The 24472-nt window shown below is 37.7% G+C and overlaps 1 protein-coding gene across 1 annotated transcript in view; it reads right to left on the reverse strand.

The window, feature by feature from the left end:
• Positions 1 to 2541: 2541 nt before the first annotated feature.
• Positions 2542 to 24472, reverse strand: part of EGFL6 (EGF like domain multiple 6) — a 28710-nt gene continuing 6779 nt past the window's right edge. Inside the window, exons 4-11 of the mRNA XM_064715514.1 lie at positions 22025 to 22144; positions 21059 to 21178; positions 20239 to 20373; positions 18360 to 18482; positions 11377 to 11703; positions 5417 to 5503; positions 3811 to 4076; positions 2542 to 2637 (exon numbers count right to left, since the gene is read on the reverse strand). Coding sequence (XP_064571584.1) covers positions 2542 to 2637; positions 3811 to 4076; positions 5417 to 5503; positions 11377 to 11703; positions 18360 to 18482; positions 20239 to 20373; positions 21059 to 21178; positions 22025 to 22144 — 1274 coding nt within the window. The remainder of the gene's footprint in view (positions 2638 to 3810; positions 4077 to 5416; positions 5504 to 11376; positions 11704 to 18359; positions 18483 to 20238; positions 20374 to 21058; positions 21179 to 22024; positions 22145 to 24472) is intronic.

The raw sequence follows: 24472 nt of genomic DNA on the forward strand, positions 1-24472 counted from the left end.
TAAAACTGATCTTTCATTTTTTTGATCTTCAGTAAGAATAGTTCAACTTCAGTCAGACAAGGAGTGAATCCAGAAAAATACTTGTTTCACTTTTTTGCCTCAGTGTGACCAGGATATTCAGGCATTCTGACATAATCACAGTCAGCATTCAATTTGATATTGAAGGAACTTTGCCCTCATTTTGAAGCTACCAGAGTCTTTGCTCTTAAAATAGAGAGTTTGCTTTACCCAAGTCCTTTTTCTGCAATTACCTCAACAACTCCAAAGATACCAGGAAACAGATTCCCATGTCAAAGCTGAAGTCTGTGTACATTTCCCAGAGCATCTGTTTTGTAACACAAACCAGTTCTCACAAAAAAGCTGCATTTCCTGGTTGCATAGCCATTGTAAACTTTCCAGATATTTCACTTCTGCCTACCCTTTCCTCACCTGTGTGCACAGCACAAAAATACTGTATTTCAACAAGAAATCTCTCAAGCATTTCTTGCTTCATGTGTGTAATTCAAGGTATTTCGACTGGTGTTTTTTTGTTAAAAAGTTTAGGTTCATAAAGGGTGAATTCTTCAAAATTCTTCGGTGTTAGAGCACAAAATTCTATTCAGTCATTTTGGATGTGCCCTTCTTCATACAAAAACTGAAATAATAGGGTCACTAATAATAAATAATGAGCAGCCGGCCTGGAAGGGGATACACAGAAATAAGAGGAAAATGTATGCACATGTATTTAACTGAACATTGCCTGAACCAGGGCTTTTCCATGGGCTTCTCTGTTCTCTTAGAATCCAGACCGTTAGGTACTGGATTCCACAGAGATCACAAGACAAAAATAACATTCTTATCTTTCACAGTGTTGTCATTTGACTTCCTTTCAGAGTAGATGTAACCTGGACTCTGGTCCCTCAAATGTGTATGTGTACATTGACATGCACTTGTGAGCATGGACAAGCATGGCAGTGGGTGGCAGCTCCTGCTCTGTGGGAGAAAGTTCTGCTCACCTTCCTGCTCCTGGGGGTGGTGGATAATCCCCACCCTTTTTGTTGATGTTTAAAGAGTCATGAAGGAACTCACAACAAAGATTATTTTTTTCAGTTGTGTAAGAGGAGACTTAGTATGTGGCCACTAGGTCATACTGTCTCCTGGACAATGAAAATCATTCTTTCTCACCTCTAATGGGGTAAAGTAGGCCTGCAGTCCAGCAGGAGCCTTTTGTTCAGTACATAATGTGAAGCTCCTTAAACATTAATAATGGGTCATTCTTTTTGCTCTTGTATTTCCATGCCAGTTGGTAACATCATCTGCTAATGGTGAACATTAAATGCTTATAAAACTATAAAGGGATCATTTCTTATCACTGATTTGTGTGACTCAAAGACATTGATGACAATCAAGGTATTTTACATACTTTATTGGTAATGAAAATATTCCTCAAAGACATGAATCCGCTTACATCTTTCTTAGCTCCATCAGAAAGGAAAAGAAGGTCTTCACTTTCTTCCTAGTTGTTTGATAGATTGAATATTTACCTCAGGCCTAATATAAGTTATTTGTCAATAGAATTACTTTAGTAAAGTTTAGGCTTGACTTGTCTCAAAGATCACTGGGAACTGGTGTAAGCAGCCTGCAGGATCTGTAGGACCCATTGGTCACTACTGCAGCAACTTCTGCAACATTTCTGTGTCACAGGGCAAGAGAGATCCTTTCAAACAAACTCGTCCAGACTCAGAGGGGTAACAGAATTTGGGAGGAAGGGTGTGCTACTGCAGGACACCCAAGATAAGAAGAAAACAAAGCCAGCTCAGCACATCTCAGCAATAATACAATAGTAAACACTTATAATAGTAACCACAGTAGTAAAAACCACCAGGCTGCCCAGGATAAGAAGCCAGCTCAGCAACAGTGGAGTATTAAACACTGAATATATACTAGATAAGTGGAATATATCAAGATTAACAATATATAAATAGTGGTCATCATTTCTGCTTGGTGTCCTGACTTTGTGGATTTACCTAGCACTCATCTTTGCACAAGTATTTAAATAAACAAACACCTTGGCACTGTGTGTGACTGTCTTACTGCACACAGGGTGATGCATACTGATTTTTAGAACAGCATACCCACTAAGAAGTTAATTATGTCAACAGAAATAGTAACATTCTCTTAAAAACTGCTTTATGTTCTTATGGAGTAGATAAAATGAAACAGAAGAGTAATGAATAGCCTCAAGAAGACTTTGAAGAAAAAAAAAACACGTAGAATTGTAAAAATGCTTAACAAATAATACTTCAGAAACCCTGACCTTGAATTATAAAATACAGTAGTATTACATTCAATGCATGTATCAAAATTAAAAGAATTCACAAAAAAGTGTATTCTGCATCTTGAACATCAGTTTTTCTGTTGGCATTGTTGCATTAGATTCAAGGCACAATTTTATAGGTTTGTTTTGGTTTTGTTTTTATAATTAAAAAAAGAATACAAAAAATACACTACTCATAAAGTGTAAAAAATAGGATTAAATCTGGTATACTTCAATGTCCATTATCAGGCATCTTCTGGGCATGGACCAGAAATTAGTATAACATTGTCCACTCCAATTTCTCCAGTTTTACCCTTCCCACGTTCTGATTCAAAAGTGACCTGTCATAAGAAAAGATATGTATTAAGGGTGAAAATGTAGTTTATTCAACCATTTAGCAACTCCTAATTAGTTACAATGCTATAAATAAAGAATATTTTATTACAACACAGGACTTAATTACTTGAATCTTTGCCATTTTTAAAGCTTTTGTGCATTATTTGAACTAGATTAAAATCCTCTGCACAGATTTACAATACCAGATGGGTTACTTTAATAAGATTATTTACTTTTATTGTAAAAAAATGCAAATTGAGTGAAATCCTCTTATAATAATGCGGTTTTATCACAGCATGTGATGTTCTTGCTTTTCATTTATTCAAGACATTACAATTGCTCATTTTTGATCTATTTGGATCCTCAGGTTTTGTGTGCATATTCTATATATATTTACACACTCTTGTATGTACTGAGTATAGTATGTATACTATATATAAAGAAGAGGGTTGTTCTTATGAATAGGATGTCTGGGTTTTTTATTTTATATTCTGATTCTCATTTATTTAAGGGCTTTTCTGCATCATTCCAGCTGTGCAAAGGACCTTGAAAAGGGCTTGCATTTCCTTTACATTCACTATATTCAATTATACAGTAGAAGCCTTTACACAGCACTGAAAATGTTCCATCACACAAATGGAAAACAGGCCCCAGAATTTCGAGGAGGAACTGGCTGAAGTCCTGTTAGAGGCAGTTTCTGGCATACATCAGTGCACAGTGTTCCCTGTTGGTACTCCCTACTCCCATGGTGATGGGCCCCCTTTGATTATACATGATGTCTCCTTTTGCTAGAATGGTCTGGTTTAGTGTGGTTTGAGAGCAACCTCGTCTATGAAATGAAAAATTTTCATTTTTCTAGGCACATATGTAGGCTTCTGTTGTGTGAGATATTAAGGGCAGATTTTGATTACTTTTTTAATTTATTATGCTATGCAGTATTTTTACAAAATGACAGAATTACTGGCATCAGTATTCTAACCAATTAGGATGATTCAGTTCTGAAATTACAATCAGGTGATAACTTTAATGCCCCCTAAAATATGGGCTCCTGTTTCCCATTTCAGATAAGCCTTTTGGTTGCTGATGCCTATAAAACATTTAGTGGAACACTTGAGAATTAGGAAATCAAACCAGCATGTTGGTTATGGTAATTGGCTAATAAACCGTGTTATACTTACACTGTTGGTTGTTTCAGCCCCCTGAAATATCTCTATTTTTCCAGTTCTCCACTTTTCATCTTTTCCTTTGTTCTCTTCCCAGACAGGAGCAGTTTTTTTGTTTGCCAGGAACACTCTTAGCTTTCCCACCTTCTCACCAGCAAGCCGATAACTGAAAATCAGGCAGTAGCTGCTCTTTGGTTTGAGGTCAGTGAGGAGAAGTTTTAAACGCCCCATATCATTCTTGTGCCCCACAAAGGCTGGAACTGCCATGTAGTAGCCATCACCTTGTAAAAAGAAAATAATTTTTTAAAAATTTAATGCACTTGTGTTATTTATTAGCAATTTGAATACATTTGCTAAGAAAATAAGGGGAAGCTGAAAGTAGTTTACTTGAATAATTTAAAATCACATTGGAAAAAAGCAGCAGGAAGTGTACTTAGTGAGGAATAAACTTGTAGGGTTGGAAGTCAGATCAGTTTACAGAGGAGATGAGTTCATATTTCACTGGCAATTACAGTCATTCTTCCTTGCACTATCTTTTGAAGGCAAAACCATCTGTTTTCCAAATGCAAGTCTGAAACAGGCTGCTGTGCCTCTGTGGTCACATTCTTTCAGTACTTGAGCTAGCTCAATATTCTCTCCACTGTCCTCTGCATTAATGACAAATTCACAAGGGAACTGACAGCTTATTTCCCAAGTCCTGGAAGACCAATGAAGTGACAGAAACGCAAAAAGTCTTAAAGGAATAAAACATCTGGGGCCATAAATGAAGTCACAATCAGCATATGTAAGTTCAGGGAGACAGGATAAGGCCAGGGTAAGGTTTTCCTGGAAGTGACAGCACAGAGAAGGGATTTAGGGAATTATGTGGAGCAGGAGAGGAAGGATTAGTGAAGACTAACATGGAAAGGCTCTTAAAGAAGAGGAAGAGAATGTGTGTGTGGTAATTGTAAGCAGCCTTCAGGATCTGTAGGATCCACTGGTCACTACTGCAGCAACTTCTGCAACATTTCTGTGCCACAGGGAAAGAGAGATGCTTTCAAACAAACTCGTCCAGCCCCACCTTTTCATGTGCACCCACTCAGCAGTCCCACATTGCTCTCAGGGAGCTCTTTCTCAGGTTTCAGCATTTGTACCTATTCATGTATTCGTTGTTCTTCAATAGGCCCCTTGCCCTTGGCTTATTCTGAGTTTGTCTTGCAGAGTTTGAGATGTCTGAGCAGCTATCTCAGTGATGTTTAAGGCACGTGGGTGACTACATTGCCACATCCATCTAAATGACAGATGTGTGATTAAATGTCCTACCAATCTTGGAGAGACACAACAAGCAGTTAATAAGGTTTCCATTGCCTTGTTGTTTGCAATTCTGAACAGTTATGTTCTAATAATTTTTCTTACATTTTGATTTATTTTTCTTGAAATATATTGCTGATTAATATTTTCTATTGGACATTTCAAAGAAACAATATCCACTCCTATCATCCTCTGCCTCTTTTCTTCTATTATAAAGATAACCCACTGATAGAAAAGAAAAATCCTGGATTCAGTTTCCCCTTCCCCCTTTTTTTTTGGAGGGGGTAGTCCATCAAATCAAAGCCTATCTAGGTGGCAGATATCTGAATACCTCTATCTCGATCAGCAGGATTCCAGTCAAAGTCATCATCAGCATCTTGTTTCCAGTCACAAACTCCTCGACTGAAGCTGCAGTCAACTGAAAAGAAAATTGGCTGAGATAACAGGAGCATTTAGGAGCATATCCTAAGTACTGTTAAAAGACTGTGTTCTTTATTCATACAGTTATTAATGTACAGATCATTCTAAAATTATAATCTGAATTCAGATAGTGTTAACCGAGATGCCAACTGCAAAAAATCAAAATATTATGTAGTAATTATTTCTTTACCTCAGTGTCTTTTTACCCACATGAGTTTATATGCTGTGACTTCTGTTTATCAATGGCCTGCAAATCCCCAAGTATAGGTGGAGCTGTTAGTGTTGAACTCGAGCATCAGGAATTGTTTGAGGTCTGCCAGCTTTAGAGCTCTCCATTCTCCATTTGTTACACTACTGTAGTTGCAATCAGCTCAAGTTCCAGTTCTATCCTTTGAGAGAAACTGGCCTCCCATGAGAAGAATCCCTTACATCAGCACCTGATAATCCAACTACATGGAGCTGGGAATAGCCCAGATCAGTTGACCTTTAGAGCACCCTGAAAAGGGCGTCAGCCAGAGCACACCACAGCCTTCATGACTGTGCAGATGAAAAGCATCACACACACAAAGGGACACTGTGCAATGCAAGCCTGACAGATCAGATTAAGAGTAATGCATCAGCCTCTGAATTTCCTCAGAAAGAAGTATTCTTCTTGTTATTTTAATGTATTTCATCATGAGACAGAGACATGCAGTACGTGGCATTTAAAGAGCTTTGTTGTCTAAATCCATTGTATCTGAGACTACTGCTTTCTAAATTGTAAAAAAAGTCAACCAGCACATCTGTCTATTTTGTTTGTTTAAGATTATTGTGTGCTATGCAACATGTTTTCATTTTATAGACAATAGAAGCTACTTTATTTTTTCATGACTGTGAAATTATTCAAGTGAAATTCAATTGCAAGTCAAGTTCTTATGTGGGGAAACTTTCTATGCATGGGTTATAAACAGTAAAATATGCTTGGAAAAGGACACGTTGGAACTGGTAGCATAGTTTGGCCAGATACTGTCTCTAACATGCTCACAAAATCTTTGGTTTACGTTAAAGGCTTTTAAACCAGTTCTGACTTGGCTAACACAGGTTGTCACAAAAAGATAGAATACACAGGAAAATAAATACTGTATGATAAAAGTAAGCCACCTTCTTCCTCTGGTCTCGACACTGGAATTTTCCTCTGTGCCAGGTGAGGGCCAAAGGCAGCTGCTTCTTTTACCTTGGGAGCTAGGGAAAACAACTTGTCAAGTACTGAGTCATCACAGGAACAGAAAATGGAACTTTATTCCTTTAAGTCAATATATGTATTTTCCACTCTAACACCAAACCCATATTCCTAACAGCAATTAGATACTCTGAATTTAAAAAAATTGCTTAAATTGCTGTTTTCCACAGCACTGAGCTTTCTAACCCATAAGCACTGGAGCTACAGCTCCATTAAATTACAAATTCACTAGGTCATAAAATGGTGATCTTTCCTCAGAAGCCTGATCTGCTTTCTTGCTATAATGATCAAATGAAACTGAACTCTGCCAGACAGCAGTGACAGTGACTTGGCAGCAGTTTGCCAACAGCAGCCTCAAAAAATGGATAATGTCAGAGACTTTGTAAAAGTTAGGGCATCAAAGGCCCACAGATCTGCAGTCAGGGCAGTGATAGCTGGTGCTGAATGGAAGAATTGGTAAAGCAGCACCAATGAATGTTAGGGGGGTTCTCTAAGACACTGGCCTGAAAGAGGCATTATTTCTCAGCCTTAGAGACCAAGGGAAATCCTCTCCTGTCTGGTGAGACAAAAGATTCCATATTCTTGTTTATGCTAAGTAATTTCTAGATTACTATAAGTCTTTTAAAATTCTATTATTAAGTTTGCTTTAAGTGATTAATAGATAAGTGTACTCACTGAAAAACAATCATAAGTCTCAACTTCTTTATGCATACCCTGTGTAAGTAATTAATCACACATGAGATAAGGGAAGGATCTGCTTGCACAGGTATTCTATCATTTGCAAACACATAAGCAGGTGGTACCTGTGATATATTCATGACCACCTATGAAAACAGGAGGAGTTTAAAAGTGCCATTTTAGAGGAGTGAGGGAGAAGCCTTTGGATTACTGCTTACAGAATATATTAGGGGAAAGCCTGAAACAACTGAAGTTCATTTTTCAGCCCCATCCCGTGGGCAGCTGTGCTAAGAAAAGCTATGAAAATTACTTTTCCCTACTTAGCATTGCATCATACATGCATATGCCAAATATTTTAAAAGTCATTATTTTCACATGGATGCACATTTGTTCAGAGGGGAGGTTTGTTTCCCATGAGTTTGACTGAGCTTTCCATTTAAATACTCCAATAGGGCTTTCCATTTAAATACTCCAATATGCTCTCACATACTCAGTTTTGAGAATATACTCAGAAGTGACTGCAATCCAGAGCCTCCTAGCACCATAAAGACTATGCCATCCACTTCATCTTTTTTCTTCTTCAAAACTGTCAAAAATTGCTCTGTGTACACCAGTGACAACACACACTAACAAAAGGCCCAGAGGCACTTCCAGAAGTGCTGAATTGGAGAAGATTTATGCAATCTTATGAGCTTTCTGATGAATTGCCAGGAGCGTGTCATCTCTTGTTGTCCTTGCAGCTTCTCCTAACCTAGTCCATTGCTTAGATCACCTGGATAATATTCATACTTAGGCAAGGATTAATATACATATTTCTCCAAATTAATTTTTGTTTACATATACACATTTAGGAGTAGGGACATCCAGATTGGTGTTAAGTTTACTCTCAAGCCATAAACTTGGCCTTGTACTTGGTGAAAGAGGCTCAAGCTGTGAAAACCTTTGCCAAAATGAAGACAGCTATTAAAATATGATCAGTTCTGGAAAGAGTGGAGTGATTTAACAGAGGACAACAGCTGCCAGAATGATTTATTTGTTAAGTTATTGAATTACACTTGAATTCACTTGAGAGAGATACGTGCAGGTGTAGCCATGTGCTGTGAAGCGAAGAACTGTTATGGATAGAAAAAGAGTCCAGTTTTGTTTCCAAATCTATTTTTGCTTTCAGTCAGGCATTACAATCAGGCTTTGCACTCGCTGAAAGATATCAGCTGCATATTATGAGAAACTGCAAGCTTCAGCTTACAGAAAGGTTTCAAATAAAACTTACTGCTTGGAAAGTGCCAGTATTTTCATCAGATCATCCTCATGCACAGCCAGGATCCAAAGTTTACTCCCTCATAAATAATAGGCAGGAGTCATAATTAATCTTTCTAGCTCTTCTGCTATCAAGTGATCTTGTAGAAAGACAGGTCTCCTCTCATGGTCCCTAAGAACAAGATCTCACCAACAAAGCACACATATGTCCCACTCTAGGCACAGCAGAGTCCATCCTTCTTTCTGTGCTGCAGATGCCCTCACATCAACTTATACACAGCAACAGCTGATATGTAATCTCTACATACAAACCCCTTCATATCATGGTGACACTTGTTCTTAACCACTGATGTCATCAAACCCATTAAAAACATCAAAACCCAGAGAAACAGAGTGGGCACTATAAAAAAAATCAAGCAGAATAAAAGATGTAGTAAATTTAAGATGAGCTTCCTATATATATATGGTGTACCACTAGGCTGGACTCACAAGAATATCCTATTTCTCTGCTACCACATTCTGCTCTGAAAGAATTACATTTGCTGCAAATCTGACATGTATAGCTATGAACTAAGCTGTGGTCTGAGCATTAATAGCTCACAGAGTGGTGTAATTACCAGAAAAGAATGAGAGCAAACATCATGATTAACTGAGGGAATTCTCTTGTTCAGCATCAAGATCTGTGAAGCCATAAGGGAAACAGTCCATTTTTAGTATTGCCAAATACTAATCCCTCTTTATTATTCTTGATGCTACCAAAGAAAGTGTCTCTGTGTAATAAGTGGCTGGATACATGACACTACAGGCGCTCTAAACATGATGTGAATTTCATACACTGATGAAGTACAAAATATAGAATTTAGTTGCAGTTGGCAATATCATTCTGAATTACCAATGACAGCCAAAAAGCAATAAAATGTTATAAACTGTCAGAATTAAGGTTGTGCTTAATTATTTCAGTGGAGCTTGAGTGTATCATCTCTGCAATCCTTGCTTATATAACCAAGTACTTGGCCCAGCTCTCTGTGTCTTCTCCCATATGCAGAAAGGGCACTTCTCATGTAATAAAGAGCTTTCCAATATTATGTCTACTCTCATTTTTATGATTAATTATTTGATAATAATGAATAAATAATTAATGATGAATATTCACATCAATAAATAATTAGTCTATCAATAAATAAATACTCTTATTTATTAAACTGCACCTTTCACAAGAGGACAGGTCCTTTCTTCACCCTGGACAAGGCAAGAATCCCATGGAAAATAGTAATTTGAAGTAATTTCAAACTGTATCATAAGATACAAAAATATAAGAAAAAAAATCTAAGTTTTCATTGATCACCTTAATTTTGACATTTCTCACATGTTGTGGGCTTCACTTTGCTGTCTTTAACTATTGTGTGGGTTTTTAAAAAAAATTGGTAAATACTAATTCTCACGAAATTCCACTATTTTGGTAGTTGGGCCTATTTGAATAATTTCCATGTTGATATATTTCCCTTTTTTTTCACAATATTTTTATATGGCTCCCTATGTATTTATCATGTAGTATAACTACTATGATAAAATAATAAATCAATTTAAAGAGACTTTTCTATTTTTTCTAATTAACTACTCTTCCTGGAAGACAAACAATACCAATATTAATAATACAAAAGGCAGATGCTATGTGAATACTCGAGGGGATTATATGGAGGAATTTAATGTTGTCATGAAGGAATCTGCTGAATAGACATCAGCAAAGAAAGGAAAAAATGTACAAATTTATGAGCTGTAAATTTGAGCTAATGATCTTCTCTGAAGGATCACTCAATATCATTAAAATTGAAAGTGTTTTTAAAGCCAAATGTTAAAGCAATTAAGTGCCTGAATCATGACTGAATTTTTATGATAACAAGGATGAAGTACAGCATATGGAAATTTAAAAGGAAGGAAAACACACTTAAGCAATGTATCCTGAAATAATACAATGCTTTAAGTCTTGAATCACAGTTGGTGTCAAACAAGAAAGCCACAGATGATACAGAGTTCACAAACTTAATGAAACTACATCTTGGGCATGCTGCTATCTCTGCATGAAGCAGCACACCAACTTTCTGCCAGAATCCCCTAGCAAAATAAAAATCTCTCTAACAAATTCAGCATTTTAGTCTCTGAGATCTATAACGGAAAATTCTGGCCAGGCCAGATGTGAGGACTTTCAAATTATCCTTCCTTTAAAAAAATATGTACTTATCTCTCCTTCCAGGTTAAATATCAATAAAGTGAATGTTTATTTTATTTTCTCATTTTTATTATTACAATTTTAATGGCTGTGGGATAGTATTTATTATTTTTCTATATTTTGGAAAGAGCAAATGTAATGAATGAAATATTGACAGTGTGTATTCTTCATTGTAATTGTTTTTGTCACTACCTTGAAGAATGTTTGACTGAGACAATTGTATTAAAAACCAGTTATAATAATAGAATTGCTTGGGTTGGATGGGACCTTAAAGATCATCTAATTCTAATATGCTGTACAATTCTTGCTGAGTTTTTCAAAGTCTTCAAACATATTTTCAAAAGCATTAACTAGAACCTAACCATCCTATGACTCTATGATTCATTTTCTACAAGTAAATACTGATAAAGTGTCTGCAATGTTTTGTGATGATTTTTTGGTGTTTAGACATATTTACATTGAAGCCAGACATTTAAAAAAACAAACTTACAAAAGACATCCCCTCTAAGGCTTCGCTCATCAATTTGATTTTCAAAATCTTCCTTCTCCTCTTCATCTGACTCTTCAGCCTCCTCTTCTGCAGCAGCTGCAATTTCTTTCTCTTCCTCACTGTAGCTCCCACCAAGATCAACAGCACCTTCATAGTCCAGCAACTGCAAGTGGGTCTCAGAAGGTGGGGTCACAGCTGCTTCTGGGATTGCATTCTCGATTGTTTCATGCTTTTTCACACTGTGTTTTTGTGCAAGAAGTTTCTTAATTGTGTCCTTAGCTGTTCCAGGGCTTCTTGCAATTTCCTTCACTGACTTTTCAGGGATAACTAGAACCAAGAAGAAAATAGAAAATATTCATCTAAGGAATCATCCAGCAATGACAATGTTTTTAAATGGGGCTGTGGTGTCCTTTACAAGGTCCAGGTCTCTACTATGAGATGTAAGTTCAGTTCTGCACAGAACTGAACATATGCACATGTTCAGCTCTGCACTACTGACAGCTGTCAGTTACAGTGAAAAGACCAAAGCAACCCTCAGTAATGATCTCTTTGGTCTGTGTAACAAAGGAGTAACACAGGCCATAGAGCCCCTTACTTAAATTACTTTTACACTGGAGCTCAGGCAAAAAAACCCAAAAATCCTTCTTCAATTTTTGGACTAAAATTGTTCATGAAGATGGGATCCCCTCCACAGCAACTGCAGCCTAATAATAATGAGCATCTCTCTTGCCTGTCTTTTGTGAACTTCTCTGGTCTAATTTTCCTTCCATGGCAGACTGAAAGCTACTGAAATTAGGATATTTTGAGAAGACATACATCAAGCTCCTCCATCATATTTCTTTTAGCTCTTATTTAATGTAAGGGGTAAACATCAAAGTTCAGAGAATACAAAAATACCAAATTTTTACCACATTGCAATCCCAAGATGGACTAGAACATAAATGTAGCATTTGCTGAGAATTTACCATTTTATGACTCCTTTAGGATGTGAAATATTTTATCTTATAGTTTTGGATAAAGTGGTGTTATTTTAATTATTCTGGAATTATCCTTTTGGATACTACTATCAAATGTTGTACACAACCATGTCATAAATGACTGACAGTTTGAGTCTTTTTTGTGAACTACCTAGAAAACAATGACAGCTGAGCAGTTCCAGTGTGCTATAAAAAAGCTCTTTCATAAAGAGAAACTATTTTCATCAGTGGATCAGAATAGTGCTTCCCACCTTTGATTCTCAATCAGTATTGATGCTGCAGTGCCTACAGTCTTTTAGGATTAAAAATGATGGTGGAAGACAGCTATTTTTATTTCCCTCTAATGATTATATTATCAGGGCAAGAATACATTCCTATTTTGCTCCTCACTATATATTTATGAAAATTTTATAGTAGTACTTTGAGACAGATAGACTGGACTTGGTATCTTGGGTAGTCTGCCTCCATGAAAAGAGGCACACTATTTTCTCTGTGCCTCTTTTCATGGAGACACAGCAGAAGAAAAACACCAGTAAATAAAATAGAACTGCAGTCTAGTAGGAAAAGAGGAAGGTTCCCTGAATTTATATTCACTTCTGGAAAATACAATCCTATCACTGTGAATTTGTCACATTTTATTTAAGGCAAGGGCAGCTATTTAGTATGTCAGGAAAGAATCAGACTCTTGGTGTGCTCACTGTAGCATTTAGGTGTTTTTGAGATTGCTGTTGAAGTAAACATATGCCAATAAAATCAAAGTCAAACTTGAGGATTTGTTCTTCCTTCTTTTGGATAAAACTTACAGGCTTGCTTGTCAAATGCTTGCAAATAAGCTCTTTACTAATACTCCAGTAAGTATCCTCTGGACAATGATGCCATCCCTAGGTCTAAACTCAGAATTCAGCAATAAAAATTAACAGGAAAGCTTAATTCCAAACAAATTTCCGCTTGACTGTCAGTAACAAGAAACTTTTAACAGAAAGGCTATGGGGATTTTCAAGGCTACAGGACTGACTGCTCAGCAAACCTGAACATCTGCTTTTAGTTTCTGCTTTGAAGTTTTCTCATGAAATGGAAAATTCTTACAGTTCAACATAATACCCTCTGTAGTGTCAGAAAACCAATCTCCTTGTGTGTGCAAAATTTAACAAAGTGGAAAATCAACTGACAGGAATGACAAAAATAGGGGGATGAAAAGGTATACATTCCCTTGTGCCTGCAGATTCCAGTTTGCTGCTGCACTATGAAAATCTCCATGCTTGTGGAGACAGAGACTCTAGACACTAAACATTATTTTAGGACACAGCACTAGTCTCCTTACAACTTGCATTCATCTTTAGAGTAGCCAGAGGTGTAGATTTGAGGCTTTTTATATCTAGCCATAAATTGCAGGAGGATCAATGCAATGTAATGATACACCAATCAACACACCACCTTAAACTCAGTCTGTTCCTTTGAATCCATGGCTGTGGATTTGCCTGAATGAGCAGCTCATCTTCTCTGGTGCTCTGGGGTGCTACACCTGAGGCAGTGATTTTTCAGGACCCTTTGCCTCAAAATATGTAGATAAATACTGAGATGTTGGTCACAAACCTTTGTGCACTTATCTGTCTATGTGACTGCGGAGAATTTTGGAAAAAGTGCAAGGAAATGTATTTTTTGTATTTTTGAGCATTTCACATCAGTTCAGCTCTTTCTCACCTACCTTTGATCAGGAAGCCTGCAATTTCTGTTTATTGCCCTAATATGAAAATATCTCAGTTTTCAAAGGTATTTTCTTTCTTTGAATTAGGGATAATTAAGGCAAGAAGTAGAAAAAACAAAGGCAAACAGTGGTTGAGGGCTAAAACTTTTCTGTCATCAGAAAAACTCACAGAAATTTTACAAAACTATAAACCTGCAGAAATGGATTGGTGTAGGACCAAGTTGTGAAAGTTGTGTTGAAAAAAAAAGAATATATGCCAACACACTGTGCTGCATTGTGCAAAGGGAAGCACTCAGGGGATGATACAGGAGAGGGACAGACAAGGGTCTGTCTTCCTTCCACAGCCCTGTGACTGCAGCTGCTGCTGGCCCTGACTATCCAGGGCATGCAGTGGGAGACAGCTTGCTCTGCACTCCAGCCGGCACCCCACTGCTTCCACCCCAACACCTCACAGAGCATTTAAAAGCCTGGTGAGAGACAAGCCTGGGAGACTGGCTTACAAACCCTTTCTTAGCTCCCTTTATAGCTTCTCTGTATAAGAGTTGAAGAGGTGTTGAGGGAGACAGACAACAATCTACCACGTGTAGGTGGAGTCTGTAGATGTGAGTAAAGATTAGATGAGCGTGACATATTTTCAGAAATCATTCTAAAAGTGATCAACTTCTTTTAGATACTCTTAAGAGAGTTGGAAAGCTTTCACAGATAAGTTAAAAGACAGATTATGGGCTATTATTTTCTTCTAAGCACCATGGAACATCATCTACCAATATGTTATGCTACCCTATATAATTTCTAAAATTTTTACTGTCTTATTTAGGGAAGGATACTTTGAGAAATCAGGGCAAGTTTGTTACACTGGACTGTGCTTAATACATGACTACACCAGCCAGCAAGGCATCTAGTAGGAAATGTGTGGTGACAAAAGCCCAAGTGTTACTCACTGAAGAGTGACAGCAGTATTTGACTCCATATTGAATTAAATTTTAGGAATATAATCAGAAAAATGACAATCATAGAAGCTTTGAAACTTTATTATGTCAAACCAGCCTTTCTCAGGATTGGCAAGTTAAAAAGAAAGCAAAATTATATATAGGGTCTAAGGGTTACCCTATCAGCAAAAATTGAATGAGTAATACAAGAGGCAGAGAGAGAGCCAACATGAATTTTTATTGACACTTAGATACCCAGCAAAGCATAATGAAGAAAAGTAACCTCTGCCTCTAGCTGGGCAATAACAGGAGTGTCATTGTTGAGCTCATTAGAGTGGTACTGCAGACTTAAAGATAGTAATCCTTTTTCCTGCTATTTTGTAGGACCAAAAAAAGTTAATCAAAAATAGTTTTTTTTTTCCCCCAGGAATCTTAATTGCTAATGGAACCTTGTGAGACTCTATTCTTAAATAAATGCTGAATACACATAAAAGCACGTGGCAGGGGAAATGTGGGTTTTCAACGCACAATAGGAAATCAGGAAACACATGAACCTGAGAACAGCAACAAATTGCAGCAAGATAGGGGCCAGATGGAAATGACTAGGACCCTTTTAGGGACTGTTCAAATCTATCCATCTCTATGGATTCTCAAACATGTGCTACAGACAGTTCAGAAATGGTCTCCAATATTTCATAGACACAGGAGTGTTAAATGGCAAAAGGGTGCCTTAATAATCACATCATATCCATACCAGCAGTAGTGTTTGCAGCCTGACATTTCAGCAGCTTTCTCCAAGTCACTGTATTGACACACAAACTGAATGAAAGAATTTCCACCACCTTCTTTGCAAAGGTGAATTATATATTATATCACTTACAAAGTTATTTGATAGCATGAGATGTAGCCACAGGAATTTCATTATAAGCAATGTGCTTAATTGGTCTCCTCTCATAATCCAAAAATTAAGTTATATATTAAATATATAGTTTTCATTTTTTTGAAAAAAGCAAATACTGCTTCCATGGTAGCCAGGTTGGGTTTTTTTATACTAGAGACAATTGCTATTAAGAACTAATGCTTCCCTGTGAAAACAGGATTCCATCTCTGTGGGAATAATTATGTGGAGTACTGGAGGCTTATTTAAGGGGGTTTTTGCTTAACTGCAGCACAAGCCCTGCTGGGAACTGGGCCACAGGAACTGTAGCCATTGTCACCAAAATAAGTGTGAAGCCACAGCCTCAGCTCCTAAACGCCCAAGATGGTGTCCTCATCCCATTAAACCCCATAGCAAATTTTCTTTTGGCTGCAGTAAAGGCAAAGCTTTTCCACAATTGCCACATGACATGGAGAACACTCAGTATTTACTGTTGGCTGGTACATCCAATTGTTTGCATCACTATTTTAAAAAAAACATTTTCCCCACTAGCAAGACACATCCTGCCCCCATGAGTCACACTGGTCAGATGTTCTTGAGGATTGCAGTAAAAGTCAACTATTGAAACATTCAGGGCTAAAAGAATCTCCTCCACTTCCCTCTTAAAGAGAAGACATATGTGAGAGAATTACCACCAGAGAAACCAGTCTCTATTTAGCATCTCTCCGTTTCAGGGTTCACCTATAGCTGATTGTATTTTAATCTTCCTCTATTGTTGTTTGCAACTTTCTAGCTGGACCTTCAACTTTTGACCTGCCTGTGGCTCTGATTGCTCTCTATGTTATTCTTCTATTCTCTCTTGTAATAAATCTCTTTTCCATTTAGTATGTTCTATTCACTTTATGAGTCGTGGATCCTTCCTCTGCTAAACAACAAATGGATTTCAATAATTGGAAATATGACAGGAGGAAGTAGGCAGAGGGCAAACTATGTGAGAAAAACACCTGCGAGAAGATAGGAATCATCAGAATTAAGAACTGATATTTTACAGGGCTAGACCTCAAAAAAACTCTCTTCATAAGTGAAAAAAATTTTGCTATTTATATTTAAGCAATCATTCTTGTTGAATTGTTTTTGCTTGACAATAAAGTATTTTATATGTAGAATATATATTCTACTTATAAAGTCAAAAAGAACATTTCCCTGGAATTTTTACCATCTCATTTAAAAAATGCAAATAAATGAAAAACAAAAAAAAACAACCAAAACCAACAGGTTATATTTCTCAGACATGTATTTGTTTAACATTTCACCTGTGGTACATTTTGTTTTAACAAAACCATGCCAAGATGTGTCATGTCAGTCTGCTTTGGTATCTAGTCAAATGCATCCTCCCATTTCAGTGAGCTGCAGTGACATATCACAAGGCATGTGGTCTAGCAAGAAACCTGGCTCATAAATTGAATTTGAGTAGAAGAATGCTCTAAACATCTCTGCTGTGGTAACCTATGTCCGTATCAAACCATTCAGTATCAGTCAGATTTTTGTGTATTTTTGCATGTCAAAAGTCAACATTTCTATACTGAAAGTTGAAACTTAACAAAATGGTGCTCTCCTGTGCAGGGCCAGGAGTTGGACGCGTGGGTCCCTTGCAATTCAAAATATTCTGTGAAAATATTAATTTATCAATGTGTATTGTAAGTTTCAATTGCTACCACAATGAGAGTAGGAACATGAACAAGAGAGGGACTCAGAGAACATCTGTGACCATGAAGTATAATCATAAGACATAGCTGATCAACCATTACTCTATATTATGTAGACTTCATCTGCTACAGACAAAAACTTTTTTAATGTTTGAGCAGAGGTCAAGTGTCCTCTTGAGGAAAACATCTTTAATGATGTTGCAGGAGAAACATCTGCCAGGATTAATAAAGGTATAAATTAAAAGGTCCATTTTAAATATAAAGACAAGGACAGCCTTTCTTTCTTTCTTTCTTTTTGAAAGGTCATATTCAGTTAAAGTGGGAAATGACATCTTTATATGATGTCTTCCATATTCAATAGACAAACAAAGTGAAAACAATTTAACAGAGATGTCATAGCTTTTCTCTCTTTTCTCATTTTTTGTTAAGTTAGCCTTCTGGGAGAGTGTGTATCCCTCCAAGGAGCTAACCTTGGGAATTCATTGAGAAATCACTGTATATTTTTTTAAACTATTTTCTCTGTTTCTTCAAGACAAATTAATTTCTCTGTTCTACTTGCAATTGCTAGAGATGAGACTTGAAGACTTACAGGCAAAATTAATTTGAACAAGGGATACTTGTATTGACTATGCTATGAGTCATGCAGTTAATATATTATTTTGAGGATAGGTCTTGCTTTGTTGGTATTGCAGCACTGTTCAGCATGACTTTTCTCAGAACATGCCTTGTAATGATCAATTATTGGAGAAAAACAGCTCAGCAGTATTGCTGCCATCCAGTGGTACTCACCAGCACAGTCAAATCCACTTCCTTGGTAGCCCTGCTTGCATTTGCACTGGAAGGAGCCCTGGGTGTTGAGGCACTCTGCATGGAGGTTGCACCTGTGTGTATTTGTCACACATTCATTTACATCTGGGGGAAGATATAAACGCCTCAGTGAAAACTGTGTTGAAGCCCAAGGCTCCTGACAGCCTGTTTGTGCCACGCATCTCATCCAGGTTCTGCGAGCACTGATGTTAGACCAAGCCAGTGCAGAGACCATCAGGGGCAGAAGGATCCACACTAGGACAGAAAGCTTGGGTCCACACTAGGACAGAAAGCTTGGGGTCAGCTCCAAACACACAGATGCTGGCCTAGACATCCATGGAAAATGTTCATCCCAGTAAAGACAAGGTGGATGCAGTGATTTCCTGACTGAAGACAGGATTCAAACTGCAGGTTGCACACATTCTTCTATTAACAAAATGCACAAAGCACCAAGAGAATGGGTGACAACAATTAAAAGAGAGCTCACCAAAACGTTCTCATTCTTTCACTCAGTGTAGAAAGAATGCAATGGAAAGTAACCCTGAGCATGCCAAGATGTCAGGATCTTTAAGCTACCTCTCACATTCCAGCATATATATGATGCTGCATGAAAAAAAGTTAAAATAAGGAAAATTCAGTAGAAAATACTACATTCAACTCACAGCAAAATGCACAGGCACAAAGATTATTTGATTTTGCTCTGTTACAAAGATATTTCTGATTTATCCCACATGAGGGAGTCATGTTGGTGCACAAATGTTTGTACCACTCACATTTAATCCAGATTGCATCATTTTTAGCAGCTGACAGGTCCTCTCATAATGTAAGTCAGCAAACAAACAAGTAGCAAGAAGACTGACTCAAAAGTCTGGTGTGTCCGAAAGTGAGATTTAAGTTTGCAAATAAAATCCTCCCTTCTGAGACTGTTCCAATTTTTCTCCTGTGCACACATATTGTATGAGAAAAGAAAATATTTTTTCCACTTGAAGTCTCTCAGGGTTTGCAGACATGAAATACAAGCCTAAGTCTCCAAACTTGCTTATGATCTTCCTCCCACTCCTCACTTCCAATATCAATTAAACATAAACAAATCCCATTAATTGTCTTTTTGATGCATGTGTATTAGTTCCAACACTTCCAGGCCCTTGGGTAGTCAGCAGCTTGAACAATACTCCTGCAGAAACTGCTGCAGTAACTTATATTTTGCTGCTCTTCCAGCATTTAGTCAATGGATTGAAACAGGAGTTAAGCATGTTTTGACATTTGTTTTAACGCTGAGAATGTCAAGATAACTTTTTGCCTGTATTTATTTTTGTTAGGGAGAAACTTGTTCATGCAACAGAAACCTGAAAAGTAATTGAAACCTACTATTTTCATTCTTTTTTTTCCTCAAGTTCTGTTCAAACCATCCAAATAACTGTTTTTACAGTCATGAAGGCACTTCACATTCCTCAATAATGACATGAAAAAAGGAAAAAAAATATAGCAGGTCTGCTTATTCATCACAGTTTGAAACCAAGACAACAAAAAATGATTCTTTAACAAAACCTTTAACAGAAGTAGCATTTTTTTAGTCAACAGTTGCCAACTTAGAACGAGCTCTTGCACACCTTGACTTGGCACAATGAGGCAATTTAAATTGCAAGTGCCAGTGATTTGGTTTTTCATAAGGCTACAGAAAAAAAAAAAAAACAGAGAAAAATTCAAAGTCCCATCAAGAATATTCTTAGTGTGACATCTTCTACCCATTTCTGAGGCAGCATCCCCAGGACAGGACAATGTGCAGGAGGCAACCACAGGGAAGATGTGCTCTGTGGGAATGAGAAGAATGAAGAAGGAACAAGCATGGGCTGGCTCCTACCTGCACAGCTGTAGCGGCCACCGGTGTATTTCAGCTCATATCCCTGCTGGCACTTGCAGTAGAAGCTCCCAAATGTGTTGACACATCTGCGGTTGTACGAGCAGACAGCCTTGCCTGTGGAGCATTCATCAATGTCTACAGCAGGAGAAGGGATGCTGGTCAGATCCATGGGAAGGTAAAATAGGAAAAAACTCACTGGGATTTGCATGAGAATGGTTTGTTCTTGGCTGTCACAAATAAACTTAATAAATAAATCTTATGATTTCATATTTGGTGGTGGCTTTCACACATGTTCTTATGAGTGAAGCAGTAAAATGTGAACTAACTTCATGGAAGAACACAGTATCAAGTATTATAACCAATGCTTTCTTCATCACAGGAAACTCACAGGTAATGTTGAGGATTCTGAAGAAAAATTGAGAAGTTTGTATTGTGGGTCACCACAATAAAAGAAGCCCCATTCAAACAAAATGCCCAAATCCTATAATATGTTATGTCAGCAAGGCAGCTTCCTGCAGATAATGCACAGTAATTAATGGCCTCATACCAATAGGGAGAAACAAAATCTGTTGATGACTCTAAATCATGTCAAAACATTGAATTATTTACTGGGGATGAGAGTTATCCAAAGAATTACATGGCCAATAGTTCAAGAAAAAAATATTTTTTAAAAAATATTAAAATTTTACATCACACTGAGAGTAACAAGAAGCATTATTTAAGCCAGTGAGGAGGGTTAACTACTTCCTAACCTTTCCCCAGAATCTTATGGCTTCAGGGATCCTGCAGAAAAGAAGGTGAGTGAGCTCTCTAACCATACCAATGCATGTCCTTCCATTTGGTCCCAGCTGAAGGCCACCTGATGGACAGAGACACTGCACCTGGCCTTTGACTTCTTCACATCCATATTGGCAATTCACCATGTCACATGTCCTAGAACCTGAAAACAGTATGTAAAATAACAAAAAAAGCAAAATTCTAGGCAGGAATCACACAATTTTAATTTAGATATGTATAAACACAGAAATTAATCAGAACAACAAAAATCCATTCATTATAAAGAAAGCTGTTTATAAATTAACATATAAAAAATTGAGGAGTCCATGAGGTATTTTCTACAAACAAAACTCTGTCACCAATAAACTAGAAGCTTCCCCAGGTCCGAAAAATCAGGTTGGCTAAAAAAGGCAGAATGCTTTCCATTTCATGCTGGCTTAAAGACAAAAAAGATAGGTAGAAATACCTATTTTCATAAGTTTAGATAAGCCTTAGATCATACAGCAAAAGTTTGCAAGAACAGTTTTCACCAACCGTCAAAAGCATATTAACACAGATAAAATAAATCAGTGGTGGAGCACAGAAAGGTAAAGCAAAGAATAACGCATGAAATTCAGCACAGTCAAAAATTATCTGTATTGGTGCTTTGCTTGAATCCATTCAGTTATCCTTATTCAACAGATGAACTGGCAGGATTGTACACTGAGATTGTACTAGCTGTTCTTCATCTGAAGCAACAGATCAAGAGACTGTTGCTTCAGATGAAGAAGACTTTTACTTCTATCAGGACCAAAACACCTCTGAAGACCAAACTATAAGTACGACCTAGTTTATTTCACCCAGGAGCTACCAAATAGGAAACCTCTTTCAGCTGTGACAGTACCAGGGAGCAGGGGCAAAGACCCTATACTGAATAAGCTAAATCAGTTCATCCCAAGAAGAAAATCTGCTGGGATTAGATGTGATTAGGTGATTTTTGTGTGCCTGTTCCATCAGCTCTGGTACTTACTTGCACATGTGCCATCTGGCATCAGCATGTACCCGTTGAGGCAATAGCACTTGTAGCTGCCGTGTGTGTTCATACATCTGTGCGCACAGGGACGTGGCTTCAGCCCACATTCATTCACATCTGCAGGAGTCATTGGAACTGAGTGAGTGCTGGGCTTTTATACATTCATGCATATAGATGGATAATACTGCCTAATGTGTGGAGTTCCCCAGAGTGAAATTGTCTGGATGGAAAATAAGCCAGCCCCTTGCAAGATGAGAGTTGAGCAGACCATCTGGCTGGAAGACTGCTAGTAAAACCAATGTACACAGACCTCTACACTTGAAAATGTAATTCAAACTCTGGCCACATTTGGCACCTTGTTAGGAAGAAGTGGAGGGGTGGAGAGAATTGTAGCTAATCTTTTTTTTTGGGAGTTTTTAAATGGATTTTTTCTGGTTCTAGCCCTCCAGTTGACCTCTGAATTAGAAAAGCAAAAATATGAGACTAAGAATAGCAAAAAAGTTTGAGATAATGTGAAACAAAGATTTTTACTTCAATTTTGCTGAGCTACACACTGGCACCAAGGCTATCAGTAGCAGAAATGAAATACAATTTATGATCATAATTATGTGACTTTAAAAGGGTCTCAAAAATATCAAAATCCTGAGAATCAAACATCCTAAATCCTTCTCAAACTCCAGGACTTAAAGGTTTTTCAGAAACTAAATCAATTTCAAATTCCCAACATCTATCCTTCAAGAGAGAAAATGAGAATTCTGAAACGTTTATTTGTGTGGTATAGGGTGAGCAGTGCTGACAATGATATTGTGCCTATGACAAGGGGACAACATCTGTGTTTTTTACTCCCATGACCTGATACCTCTACCTCTTCTAGTGATTAGTAAATAGATGGAACTCATTTACAGAATGCACCAGCATATGCAGCCCATTCAATATGTGTTTAGCACATATGACCAATAATACAATTTCAGTAAAGATGCAGCTCTCCAGGCAAGCACTGAGGAACTGCACTTCCAATGGGAGAGGCATTTGTTCTTGTGTCACATCCTGCAGACCACAGGAACAAAACCTCCAGGCCATTCAAAGCATAAACTTTGTGGAGGTGCACAAGTGCTTGTTACAGATCAGTCCAGGGAAGAGAGAGGGTTGCGTTCTATTATTCCCACAGGGTCTGTTTGAAAAATTACAACCTGTCTGCTTGCAAATCATACTGGATTTTTGTGCTACTGTGACTCCACTAAATAACTAAGACTCTCTTTACAAAGAAACTGCAGAGCACACTAGGGAACAAAAGTTATTCCACTTAGACCATACATTTTCAAAAGTGCTTATCAGTACCTATCTCGCACAATGCACAGAGAGCATACACAGCTCTAAAAAAGAACCTATGGAGATAAGGCTAATTAGCTCAGACTTGGTGGCAGACTAACACAGTACCCTTATCTCTGAATAAGCAGACCTACTATATTTTTTTTTCCTTTTTCCATGTCATTATGGAGGAATGGGAAGTAAGTGTCTACGTGACTGTAAAAACAGTTATTTTAGTTAGCTCTTGTTGAGCTTGCTCAGCAGGACATTCTGCTGTAAGGACAGACCAAGGCTACATCTGCCAGTGAATTAGAAGTGGGTATTAGCAGTCCTGGCTGATGGAACATGACCACCTATACAGCTATACTGGTGAAACAAACAGCTCTTGGACACTTCTGGCCTGTGCCAGCCACCACTCCACTGAAAAAATCCTGCTCCTGCTTCAGGAGGTAGAAAAGCCCAGGAGCTAACAGGGATTCTGTGCAGTGCTTCCTCCAAGCCTCAGCCTCAGAACCTGCTGAAGTGCACAGAACTGATCAAGTTGCCTGTGGAGAGCATGTCAAATGCACATGGAATTACCGCACAGAAAGCACCTAAAGGCTGAGGGCTTCTCTGTTGCCTTTCAGCAACATTTAGGATGCCAAATAATTTTTGAGGTTAAACTTCTGTGTTTAGAGGCTGAAGTTGTAAGTGGTACTTATATATCTGTTACACATCACCACAGCTGCTGTTTCCCTTTCCTCTCTAGTGGTGCTGAGGAGTTAACTTCTTTCCCTGTGAGAAACAACAAAAGATGGATTTTTCCAAAATACTTAATAGCATATCTTTAGGGCATGTTGTTTGAAAGATACTGTGTAATAAATGGGCTGTTTTAACTATAAAAAAATGTGTGTTTAGCATGTCAATGGAATATTTTCAAGCAAAGCCTGCAGGAGCTCAGGAAGGTAGCAAGGACAGACCTAGTCATTTGTGTGGTCTTTATGTCATGCTTCCATCATAGCACCTACAGTTCACTCATTTGCCTCTCCATGCACAGTGACCTGCTCCTTTCATATGATCCAAGACAGGGCTCTCATATTTTGGAACAGGAAAAAAAAAAGCTGAATTCTTAGCAATGTGCTAACTGAAATATTTCCA

This window comes from Zonotrichia leucophrys, chromosome 1 (assembly GCF_028769735.1).
Source record: "Zonotrichia leucophrys gambelii isolate GWCS_2022_RI chromosome 1, RI_Zleu_2.0, whole genome shotgun sequence".
Taxonomy (NCBI): Eukaryota; Metazoa; Chordata; class Aves; order Passeriformes; family Passerellidae; genus Zonotrichia; species Zonotrichia leucophrys.